At 36.4% G+C, this 13649-nt stretch overlaps 1 protein-coding gene across 1 annotated transcript in view; it reads left to right on the top strand.

Annotated features, from left to right (window-relative positions):
• arhgef3 (Rho guanine nucleotide exchange factor (GEF) 3) overlaps positions 1 to 13649 on the top strand; it is a 65301-nt gene that overhangs the window by 14218 nt on the left and 37434 nt on the right. The window contains exons 2-3 of the mRNA XM_016276497.1: positions 3063 to 3129; positions 9935 to 9997. Coding sequence (XP_016131983.1) covers positions 3063 to 3129; positions 9935 to 9997 — 130 coding nt within the window. The remainder of the gene's footprint in view (positions 1 to 3062; positions 3130 to 9934; positions 9998 to 13649) is intronic.

Below are 13649 nucleotides of genomic sequence, written 5' to 3'. Positions count from 1 at the left end.
AATTTGTGTGTGTCTGTGTCTGTGTCTGTGTGTGTGTGTGTGTGTCTGTGTCTGTGTCTGTGTCTGTGTCTGTGTCTGTGTGTGTGTGTGTGTGTGTGTGTGTGCAGTCTAATGTGTTGATTAAGTTCAAGATGCTGAACAGTAAGCCTTTCAAATACAACATTAGACAAACTACAAAACTTCAGAAGTTGACATTTTGATCCATATATGTGCAACTCGACCACAAGCTGAATAAATAAGCTTTCCATTGATATATGGTTTGTTAGGATAGGACAATATCTGGCTGAAATACAACTATTTGAAAATCTGGAATCTGAGGATGCAAAAAAATCAAAATATTGAGAAAATCATCTTTAAAGTTGTCCAAATGAAGTTCTTAGCAATGCATATTACTAATCAAAAATTAAGTTTTGATATATTTACGGTAGGAAATGTACAAAATATCTTCATGGAACATGATCTTTACTTAATATCCTAATGATTTTTGGCATAAAAGAAAAATGGATAATTTTGACCCATACAATGTATTGTTGGCTATTGCTACAAATATACCTGTGCTGCTTATGACTGCTTTTGTGCTCCAGGGTCACACATTTGAGTTTGTGTTCTGATATAACAATATTACTTACAGGTGTGCTTCATGAGAGGCCGTGTGAGATCGTTTTAGCTTCCACACACGTTTGAGCTTCTATTTATGATATTTGATGTGCTCTGTGTATGAACATCAAAAAATGTGTATCTGAACTGTGAATAAAAGCCTACATTAAATCTGTTCATCATATACAGTTCAGAAAGACTTGGATTAAACTGCTTGATCGGTATGGATTTTTTTTTACAATGTCTTAATCAGCTTTTTTGACACTCAGTGTTGCTCGCTTTGACTTTCAATGAATGGACAAATATGAGAGCATTAAAAATTAGAACATTAAAAATATGTTCGTTTTTGTTCAGAACATGCAAGTTCGATGAGTTTCAAATGAGTAAATGAAGACTCAGTTTTCATTTTTTACTGGACTATCCCTTTAAGTTGATGGATACATCAATCATGACACCTCTGAATAGTGGATCAGCACACTGAATTTTTTTTTTGCCGTATCAGTTGTTGTGGTTGCTTATTACTTAATAGCAAATGTCTCTTGAATTTTGATGTTTTCATCTTCTCAGCACATATATTGTTTATTCTTGTTGCATGGGAATCTATATTTAATGTAGTTTGGATAGTATTTTATTTTACCTTCCTATAATGGGAATTGCTGTAAACTTTAATGGCAGGTGTAGCTTTGCCATAAACGTAAGTCTCCTCGGGCTCATAAGAACTGCACTGTAATGCACTGAAGATCATTCTGTGTGTGAGACTCAGCCCAGCTTCAGAGTCTGGATGAGTTATCGTGCTGTCACACCAGTAGCTTGAATAAATGAACTCAAGGATCAGTGGGAGGCATCTTTAAATGCTGATAAAGTGAGAAGGTAAAGGCCAGAGGGACGATTTGGGAGCCAAAGCTTTTGTCAAAGCAGAAAAACGGCTCCTTGTTAGACCTTTCTGCAAAATAATAATAACATTTGCAGATTAGTTTTGCAGCAGGAGACCAGCTAACCAAACCCACATGTTAAATAGTCATTGATATTTATTTATTCATGTACTTGTTGTTTGATTTTCCCGGTTTCCCGCTATGAAACCAATAGAATTTTCCATTGGCTTTTGAACTGCTGCATGAAACAAAAGTTTGATCCTTGCATGTTGTCACAAATCAAGCCTCCGTGGCTCCCTCCGATCCCCACCAGAGGGAACCCTCACCGGAGTACTAACTGTTCCTTAGGACTTCATTCCCCATCATCCCATGCCTGACTTTGATTACTTGCACAGGTGCTGATCATTACCATGACTATATAAGCAGTGTCTGCCTTACCCTCTTTGCGAAGTCTTGTTTTGCTACTGCTGACATTTCCGAGCGTTTATACCTTGTTTGATTACCTGTTGCCTACCTGGATTGTTTAGACCTGTCTGATTGTTCGCTGCCCGCCTCTTTGATCTTGCTCTGTGTTTGGAATTACTCTCTCCTCTGTCTGCCGCCAGCCTCGACCCCTTTGCATGGACTCTGGTTACGATTCTGCCTTGCCTACTTTACCCCTGTATGCTGTCGACTGAACTCTGCCTGTCTATTGTTAATAAAGCTGCACATGGATCCCAACGTCACTGAATCCTCATTACACATGTTTTGTTCATAATGAAAACCTTCACAAATGAACACAACTTTTATGAATTTTGAAGCCTAAATCCAGTTGGGATAACTGGACAATAAATTGGCCTGGCTGATATATCAGTCAGTCATTAGTGTTAAATTCATTTTCTTAATAAAGTTAGGCATTCTGTCAGTTGTAAGCAACACAGATGAATGCTGCAAGTTCAGATATTTGGAGAAGCCTGAGCTAAAAAGCTGTTTCTCAGCACCTCGTCACAGAAGCCAGAGGCACAAAAAGCACAATGTCTGTCATTACTGAGGTTCTGGGTCAGAAAAAGGTCAGACTGTCTATCTGTCTACAAAACTGCAGTGAATGGAAAAGGTGAAAAACCCCTGTCATCTCTCAGTTTCTGGACGGTATCAGTTGTCTGATGTGTCTTCCATCGTTCAGCAGCTCATCTGTCAAGTATTTTACCTGCCTTAAGGTTGGCAAAATTTCCACAAAAGTTCACAGAAAAGTTTACAAAAGTATACATTAATCACTTAGAAGTTACTTTTAAACCAAGCAGTTTGCTGTTGATCCAACTTCAACACAACATGACTTCCTGTTTAGACACTTTTCAGCAACCGTCATTTAGCTTGTGTTATTATTCCTGGCAGTTTAACCGAAAACCCATTCAAAAAGTCCATTGACTTCGGGATGATGGAATAAAAGTTGTCCTAAAATGCTAACTCGTCCCATCCCTGCAGTGCTCTATAGAAATGGCTGGATTTCATACTCAAACAATCTGACCTCCTCTGTGATGATGGCCTCAGCATAATCTGATCACTCCATCCGTCTGATGCTGTTTCTGATGTCTTGATTTTGTTTTGTCCCTCCAGGCCGATGCTGCAGAGGAAGGAGTCGTTTTCTCTCCTCTCATCATCAGAGAAGTGGCTCTTCAGTGCGGTGAGTTCAGATCTGGTGTTGTTCTCGTGCTTCATTCTCTTCCTGAGTTCTGAAATCAATTGATTTGCAGCTTTTGCTGACGTAGTAGTGCAGTGTCTCCCAACCCTGATCCAAAATCACATTCAGTATGAGATCTGTCGGGTTCACACCATGGGAAACTGCAATTTAGCTTTAGTTTATTGATGCGTCTTTGTGTTTTTGTCCATACAATGGAAATCAGTGGGGTTTAATGTTGTGCAAAATATTCTTCAGAATGAAGAAAGAAGAAAGAAATATGCACAGGTTTTAAATGCCATGAGGACCGTAAAAATGACAGAATTTTTAGATGAACTATGCGTTTAACCTAAATGGCATATGTTTTAATATGGTTAGAAAACAAATAATGTCTGCTTACCAAATAAAAAGTCATTTTCAGATTTATATGTGAGTCTGTAAGGTGGCAGAATATCTGTCCTTCTCCATGGGGTCTTCTTTGTGTAGATCTGTAGAATTACTAAAGCCATTACACATAAGTTACTTTCTAAATCAAATTTACCATGGATCAACCTGGTGAAACAAATGAATGCCATACTGAAACAAAACCAACATAACTAACTTTAATGATTTCCAGATGAATACATTAACTTGCCTTCATAACCAGCAAACCGTCCTGGGTAAAAAAGCATAAATCAGAAAGTTCATGCATTGTGAGCAGATTGACTCGGCTATGGAACTTCATATTGGCTTTTTCAGTAGTGTTGTGCTTTTTGAAATCAGTTGTCGAAAGCTTTACCTCAATATATTTTTTCAGTGTTTGACTGTGTTAGACTGCCCATAAATGTACAAAAAATGGCAGAAATTCTTGTCATGACGCTATATGAAGGTTCAGGGGACGATTATTCAGACTTTCCCTTCCCTTGAGCTGCCACATAGACAGTCATTCAGAAATATGAGATAGTCCAAGAGCCGAGCCATATCTCTTGGACATTTCTGTTCCAAAACCACAAGGTCAGCTAATGTGATTCCACTGTGATGAAGACATTTTGGGTTTATGACTTAATGAAATGATTAGAAAGAAAGCAGTGATGCTGAGATTTTCATCTGGCTCTTTTATTTCAGTTTCATAAGAGATCTCAACATTAATTAAATGAAACATAATGATGTCTACATTGAAAAATACATCATTACAAAAGAAAATAAGAAAGAAATCTAGCTCTTGCCCTGTGCCAGCTGAAAGCGAGAATGGCAGAATTTCATTCAAAACAGTGCAAAGATGTATTTATGAACTGTGTTGTTGATGATTTTAAACCAGGGCTGTCCAGTCTCGGTCCTGGAGCTCCAACTTGCCTCAACACACCTGCCTGGAAGTTTCCTTGATTAGCTGGCTCAGGTGTTTAATTTGGGCTGGAGCTAAACTCTGCAGGACAATAATGACCGTCCAGGAACAGATTTGGACACCCCTGGTTTACACAGATTCTCAAAAAGGGGGAATAGAAGTTTAGAGTGAAGTCATTCAGATATGCTCTGAAAACTGTTACACTCTTAAAAATAAAGGTGCTTAAAAGGTTCTTCACAGCAATGCCATAGAAGAACCATTTTTGGTTCCACAAAGAACTATTCAGTCAATGGTCCTTTAAAGAACCATCTCTTTCTTACCTTTTTATCATCTGAATAACCTTCTTTTGCCACAAAGAACCTTTTGTAAAACAGAAAGGTTCTTCAGATGTTAAAGATTCTTTATGGAACCATTTAGACAAAAAGGTTCTTCTGTAGCATCGTGAAGCACCTTTATTTTTAAGAGTGTATATTTGATCTTATGTCTTGATGGAGCATTTGTATGTGCTTTTCAGTTTATCCAGCACAGCACTCCAGATCACTAATAACAGAGTATGTCCCAATCATCAGTTTATATTTAGATGAGTCTTTAATGAAAACAATACTTTCATATGAGAATACAGTACAGTTTGGCCTGCAGACTCATTTTTTGCATGCAAAGCAGTTGTTAATGCTCTGCAGGAACAGACATTAATTCAGTCTATGAAAGAGTCTCATTAGCCGTTGCTTCTTTGGCTTCTGGCAGCCTCTACATTTACTCTCTCTCTCTTTCTCTCTCTCTTTGTTTCATGAAGTTTCTAGTCATGGTATTTTAGGGTGATACTGTTCCATTCAATCTGTTGTTCTGCTCTGAACCAAACTAACTAGTAAAGTAATGCATTCCTTTAAATTTACTTTTTCAAATAAGTAACACCACAGAGACCATTAGATAAATAGATGTGGCATTTCATTTCATGTTGTGTTCGACTAACGGGTTGGCTGAGATCACAAGGAACTTGTCTTTGCAAGGTTGAGCTGATAATGGTGTTTCATTAGGGGGCAGTTTTACCTTTATGACTGTGCCCAGTGAGATTGTGTAGAAAAGAGGAGAGGACCTAACACTGAACCTTGAGGCATCCCAGTGACTCAGACACCCTTCCTCGCCAGGAAGAGGATCCTCCCAAAACCACTGGAGCATTACAGTGACAGACAGTAGGGTTTTCTCTGTGGACGGTCTGTGCTTGAAATATGCTTAGATATAAACACAGTAACACAGTATGAATTTATCTAAAGCCGCTTTGATAAAATGTGTATTATGAAAAGCGTTACACAAATAAAATTGGCTTGAAAGGCAATATTATCGATTTGACTGCACTTACACTGTCAGTGAACTTTGTGAAGCTGCTTTGAAACAATCTGTATTGTATAAAGTGCTATAATAATAATTGTGACTTGTATATCAGTATTCACAATTAGAACTTAAAATAACCAGCAACAATTATTTTCAGTTTGAAAGAAACCAAGAAAATCCTCCTGGCAACTGTAGCATTGTAGTGGCATTCATGTATGTGCATCACATAAAAATGATAATTCAACATACCTTAAAGGCAGCATCAGATACACAGTGCACACCTTCAGGAAATGCTTAAAGGAAGACAGTTCGCTTCCAGGAAGTGTGTTTAACAGGGATTTTCTGGCTTCCTGTTCTGTAAGTGTACACAAACCTCTACTGTGGCAGTATATAGGTACACTAGCAAAATTAATGTCTAGTAACAGATATTTCAGTTGTAAGTTATAAGACGTATAACTTTAAGTGCACATACACTATACACATACGCATTGGAATCATTAAGACTTTTAATGTTTTTGAAAGAAGCCTCTAAAATACAGTAAAATACTGTATTGTGAACAATTTTTACTATTTAAAATGTTTACTATTGTAATATATTTGAAAATGAACAAGAGAACAACATTTATTTGAAATAGAAATCTTTTGTAACATTATAAATTACTTTATGGTCACTTTTGATTAATTTAATGTGTCCTTGCTGAATATATGTATTTATTATTATTATTATTATTTTAATTAGCTTACCTCAAATGTTTGAATGGTAGTGTATCATGATTTCCACAAAAATATTAAACGCCAATAACTGTTTTTACCATTGATAATAATCAGAAATGTTTCTTGACCAGCAAATCAGCATATTAGACTGATTTCTGAAGATCATGTGACACTGAAGACTGGAGGAATGATGCTGAAAATACAGCTGTGCATTACAGAAATAAATTACAGTTTAAGATGTTTTCAGATATTTGCATAGAAAACAGTTATTTAAAATTATATTCCACTGTTTTTACTGTATTTTTGATCAAATAAATGCAGCCTTGGTGAGCAGAAGATACTTTTTTAAAAACGCATTTAAAAACATTTTTGTAGTGTGTATCAACAGTTAGGATTAACCCTGAACTTTATTATTCAGACAATAATTGTTTTAACACTAGAACCACCACGGGGTAAATTTTACCCGTGGCTGTTTTTAAAACGTACATAAAAGATTTTTAATAAAACATTGAAGTCTTCCAGTCACTGACTTTTACTAAAATTGTGTGATTTACAATCCCCTGTTGTTAAAAACTGTTTAGATAAAGCCAGATCAAAAAACGGGGCATTTATACCTATAAGCCTATATTAGCCTAATTTATACCGACCGTTATGAAAAGTGACTAGTGTAGCCTGCATAAAAAAAGTTTTGAACATAAAACAACAGGGCAAAAATATAGTTGATGACTAGACATAATCATTTCATGACTCTAGACACTTCTTTGTGAAGACAGTAGCATAATACAGTGAAATAATATGTTCTTTAGCCATTTAGAAACAGCTGTCATGTGCATGGGTAAAATTGAGGTTTTGAACATAAAACAACAGGGCAAAAATATAGTTGATGACTAGATATAATCATTTCATGACTCTAGAAACTTCTTTATGAAGACAGTAGCATAATACAGCGAAATAATATGTTATTTAGCCATTCAGAAACAGCTGTTATGTGCATGGGTAAAATTTAGGTTATTTAGGTATACAGTGACCCCTGGCGGTTCTAGTGTTAAAGAGAAGAAGTCCAGTTTGTGTTCTTCAAGAGAATAACCACAGTGAAACGTGGATTCTGCTAGCTTTAGCTTCATAACAGTCCATTACGAGGGTTTGAGTAGCTCTGGATAAAGTGGATGAGGAGGGTGGAAGAGCGATTGTGTGCTGTTCTTCCCTGTAACAGGATGCTGTTCCTCTCACTGAAGGGGTGTTTCAGACAAACACCAGCAGAGATGTGGTCTGAGAGCTCGCGCCCTGCTTGGGCCCGATATAGCGCCGACACACTTCCCCCTGAACATCCTGTTTGCTGCTCTCCTGTGTACACACACACACACACACACACACATGGCCGAGGATTAGACAGGTGACAGCGGTCCACGGCTGGAGACTGTAGAGGTGATTTTGGAGTGTTTGGGTCTGAGGAATACTGCAGTGAAGCCCAATGATGGGGTGCTGCCTCTTCATCCATCAGAAGGTGAGCAAGCATAGTTACTCACAGGCTGCTCTTTCAGAAGTCATCAAATGAATGTGGATGGCATACCGCAGGTCATTCGGTTTTGGGAGACTTTGAATTTCATATTGACATCTGGGATATTGTTCACTTGTTAAACTATAAAAAGAGACACCTGATTACTGGGGTCGTTTTCGTACTAGAACTGAAATTTAAAAAATAATAAAAAAAAAAAACACTGAAACTTTAACAAAATTTAAAATGAAAATGAAAAACTCCCATTTGCTCTCCATTTCATCGTATTGCAGTCTAGGAGAAACATCTGTGAAATTAAAGAGATGCCATTTGTGATTTTTACTTCCTGCAGGGCAGATGAATGGTCTTTTGATGTTACAGAAGCCTGAGTATGTTTACTTATTTGTGTTTCTCTTAAAATTATTATCTTATTTTTGTAAATGAGGGATAAAGTTGGTTTTGTTGGTTGGTTTGGTCTACATGTGGAAGTGGTTGTGACTGTAGTTACGTAACTGTTGCAGCACTTACATTTGATTCGTCTAAACGTTCAATTTCTAAATGCATTGTAGCTTACTCTTTGTATTTACTATGCCAGTCAAGAAGTTGTTTGTGATGCAGGTGATGGATTTGGATTGTTTATCGGGTGAATAATGACCGTTTTCCCTAGTTGCATGATGAATTTCTTTGTCATTTTCAGTGGATGAAAGCAGCAAAACTCTTCGGGTTTGGTGAATCACCCAAATGTGCTGCAATGTTGTGTTTTTTGTGTTATGATGGTTTTATATGTTAAGTGTGTACTTTTCATTGTAATTGCATGGAAAAGAGTGACCAGCACATCATTTTAAAACAAAAATTTTACTTTTATTTAGTGCTGTCAAACGATTAATCGTGATTAATCGCATTAAAAAAAAGGTTTTTGTTTACATAATATATGTGTGTGTGTGTACTGTGCATATTTATTATGTCTATATAAATACACACATATACAGTATATAGTTTGAAAATATTTACGTGTATTTACATGTATATATTTCTATTCATTATATATAAATATATTTAATATATAAACGTAACATATTTTTCTTAAATATATACATGCATGTGTGTGTGTTTATATATTCATAATAAATATACACAGTACACACACATATATTATGTAAACAAAAACTTTTATTTTGGATGCGATTAATCGCGATTAATCGTTTGACAGCCCTACTTTTATTATTAAAAAAATTTACAACACAGCAAGCAGTTACACCAGTGTTTCATTCTGAACACATCATACGGGCACGTGAAATAACTATAGTGTATTTTTAAGCTTTTTAGCTTTTTAAGCTAATTTACTGGCACTAGTTCTTCAGCTGTACATTCTGAACTTAAACATATACAGCGGGTGTTATTGGTGGGTTAGGAGCAGCACTAGAGCTTCCAGCCCTTCACCTGCTCTATTGTTCAAAGTCCTGCGCAGGATGTGCATATTCACTCATCATGCTGCTGGTTGTCATGGAGACTAAACAGTTATGGAGAAACAATAACACAGCTGGCCATACGGTTAAACAGTCAAAGATCTAATTAACCATCTACAACAACAGTATACAGTATATATATATATATAAAACTCAATCTGCGTCTGAGGTCTCTATTTATTTATTTTTTTTAAGTTGGTCCAAAGGTTAGTTTTTGTTTAGTTTTTTCCTCATTGTATAGATTTCTTTAGAAATGTTGCAATGTGAGATGTCATTTAGAATTTTAAATTTTTTTTTTGCATTTTCATTCATTACTAATTTTTTTAATTCTGTTAATTCTGACATTTCAACATGGTATGAGCTTTATCTCGTGTTGTTGTGTGATATTCATCTACATGTAACGGTTTTTAAATTAAATAAATAATTCGCATCACTACTGTTAGTGATAATGTAGCACTCAAGTGATCATCATCTGTGTCTTTACAGAAGAAGAGGAAGCAGAGGAAGAGAGATGTGGATTCGCTCAGTCTGTGCAGCTTGGACATCAATGTGAGTTACATAAATGTGTGTCTAGACCTACAGTACCCATAATGCACTGCACTGTGGGGGAAAAAATAAACAAATTACTCTGCATTATCCATCATAGTGTGTTACAGGGATGGCGGGGGTGTTTTTTGTAGGCCAAAACCCAGAAATACGTTTGTACAGTATTTTAGCACTTCATGTTTCATCATCCTGAAGTCAATTTTTTGTTGTTGGTTTTTTTTGGGGCTACGTGCCTTAAAGAAGGTCTGTGGTTAACACAAGCTCAAGATATTTTCATGTTTTATTCTATGATATAAATGACATCAGTAATATGATTGAAATTATGAAAATGTTTTAAATGAAGACTGTATGAAGCTTAGTGATGGTGATGTTGAGGTCATGTAACCATGGTGTAGTTCATTTATTGTGTCCTATGTTTAGCTTTTTGCTTCTGCTGACTGTATTTAGGCTTTGAAAATACGTCACTGCAGCTCTCTAGCCTCTCGGTACCTGGAAACTCTGATAATCATAAAATTACATGAATAGGGGATCAAAATACCTCAGACTGATTTAGACGAGCAGTTCTTCTATCTTCTGTTGCTTTAATATTACATGAAAATATTATTACAAAATAAATATTACATTCTGCCGTCGTCTGCTTTGAGATAATGAGCCAAAGGAAGCCAGTGCAACTGAAATGAAAAGCATTGATTACAAAAGCTCTTTGTCGCGGAATGGTATTTGTGAAGAGGAAAATTACTTACATTTTCTTAAAGGTCAGCCTTCTGTAGGCCGCAGTCTGGCTTGCTAATGCACAGGAATAAAAGGCATGTAATTGAAAGGTATTAACAGAAGTGTATGATTGCATGTTTTTGCTTTTGTGGCCCCTGCGAAATGTGACTGCAGAGCTCAGAGAGGAATACAACTGCTCTGACTCAAAATGACAGTGCACATCTCTCTGAAAACTGCTGTTTGAGGAGTGTGTTGTGATGTGTTTATACACACAAGAGCTTTACCTTCATTTACACTCTTAGATATAAAGGTTTCAAAAGGGGCACTGTAAAAAAAAATCCGTAAAATTTACGGTAAAAAAACGGCAACTGTGGTTGCCGGAATTTTACCGTAAAAACTATGGTAGCAATGTTTTCGGTTTTACGGTTTTAACTTAAATTTACAATTAAATGATGTAATTTCATTAACTGATATAATGTTAATATACCAACCTATTGAAGTACTGAAATCTGTTTTGTACTTTTGTAATACACTGATAACCACCAAATGCAGGTGGTGATGAGAAATTCACATGATGAACCAAAGCCCATCACAAGCAGCTTTTAAATAATAACATGTATAGAAGGTGCACAGTGTCATTCACACAAACACTAAACACCATCATGGTAACACACATGAAACTGCAATAATGCAATAAACATTCATTTAACAACATTAGGTGTAACACACAACCCTAATATACAAAACTGATAAGAAAAAACTAAGAAGAAACATAGTTATTTCAACAAAATTTGAAAACATTTTAAATGTAACGCAGGGAATTCTGGGAATGTCACTACCGTAAAATTAATGTCCAATACAGGTTTTCACCGTATATAGTAGGGGAATTTACCGTTAACCATTTAACAGGTTTTTACTGTAGCATTTTTACAGTCTTTTACCGTTAAATTCACGGTCATATTTTACAGTGGGGATTTTCACAGTAAAGCCATAGAAGAATTTTGATTTGGCTTTCAGAACCGTTCAGTGTGAAGAACATTTCAATAATCTAAACAAACGTTTTCCACAATAAAGAGACTTTTATGGAATGGAAAGGTTCCACAGATGCCAATAAAGAACCTTCAAGTTTAAGAGTGTGCTGTATGGCACTGAAGGAGGTTTAGTTCTGAGATATAGGAACAATTTTTCACTTTTTTGCTCAGCCTAACTCCCGCTATCTTGGTTGTTATTTCTGAATGCACTATTCCTCTAAAATGCTTCATTATTCTCTTATCATTCTTCTGGTTGGTTTATGCAGGAGTTTTATGGGGTGGCACATCTGTCCTGTGATCATACTGGAAACTGTCCAGCCGTTTCTCATGTTTAAGATGGTTTAGTGCAGATGAACTTATAGAACTGACATGAGCCAGTGTTTAACTGTTTGTTAGATTCTCCAGGAACATTTTTCTTTTAAATGCCGGTTTTAACGCCAACATCTGTTTTACCGCAAATATACAGTAGGCCAACACATTTTGACATATCAAATGGGTTACTTTTGAGGTCTGGTACAAATATGAAAAAAAAAACATAGGCTAAATAGGCTCATATGTATGCACGTTTAATCATTAAAAGATCGCGATCTCAATTAAAACACACGATCATATTCCTAAATGACGGTGATTCCACTATGTCGATTAAACCTTTGAAAACACAATCACATCGGAATATTTAAACCTGCTTTCGCGCAGCCGCTGATCCAGATAGAGCAGCACTCAGGGTTTAAATTGGGCCGGGGCCGTCCGGGGCTGAGCCCCGGCACATAGACTGTATATTATGCATCAATTGCTGAGGCGAGGCTCACGCAGCCTCTCCAGGAGAAATCAAAATGTGCAACACTAAGAAACTCAGCATCCTGAGGTAAACATTCCAAATGGAAAGTTTTTATATTTAAAATGCAGTTAGTTAGGCAACATCAAACAACGTTTTCACCATTACGACTGTTTAAAAGTTCTATAAACAGTTCAATAAGCAAATACAATAATATTAGGTCACTTACATTTTAGGCGGAAACAGCGCATCTCACAGCAACCAGCCGATTCATTGCTGATTGATTCCGTGTTTTGAACGAATCGGTTGAATCAAAGTTTCATTAGCCCACGCATAAACATCTGATGAATCTGCCGTTTGAACAAATCGTTTGAATGAACGACTCAATGACTCACTCATTAAACGCTACTGGCACTGGGCTGGCGTTTTAATTTCGTTGAAAAGTATCATTTCCACCATAATTTCTTTCTTGTTTGTATATTAAAAAATATTTAAAAGAATCTCATAATATTATTTAATGCAGTTGTATTTTCCAGTGTAAGTGGTTTAATTTGATAACGTATAGATCAGGGGTGGTGAACGTCAGTCCTGGAGAGCCGCAGCCCTGCACAGTTTTGCTTCAACCCTAATTATTGTGTGTTTGATTGGTCCAGACACTACATAAATATTGAATAAAATGAGAATATTGCTTCAGAATAAATCATATTTGCAAAAAAAATAACAATAAAAAAACTCACACACACATATATATATATATATATAATTATAATTCATTACATTTATATAGCACTTTTCTAGGCACTCCGGTGGGCCGCAAGCGGGGGAATCTCCACAACCACCACCAGGATGATGCGACGGCAGCCATAGTGCGCATCACACACCAGCTTATTGGTGGAGAGGAGACAGAGTTATGAAGCCAATCAGCTCGATACCATAGAGCCCCCCCCACATAACAAATCCCAATTTAACCCCTGGCAGCGCTTATCATGTAGCCTAAGCTTTATGTTTGAAACAGTCTACTTACACAGTAGGCTACATTTCTATGTTGCAAACATTAAATAATAACGAAAGTATTTGGAGAAAAGTTTTTCAGAATCAATTCTGACAATTGTTCTGCAACAAACACCACCATCCACAC

Source organism: Sinocyclocheilus grahami, unplaced genomic scaffold (genome assembly GCF_001515645.1).
Source record: "Sinocyclocheilus grahami isolate Dianchi unplaced genomic scaffold, SAMN03320097.WGS_v1.1 scaffold103.1, whole genome shotgun sequence".
Classification (NCBI taxonomy): domain Eukaryota; kingdom Metazoa; phylum Chordata; class Actinopteri; order Cypriniformes; family Cyprinidae; genus Sinocyclocheilus; species Sinocyclocheilus grahami.
This window is presented reverse-complemented; position numbering and strand designations above follow the sequence as displayed.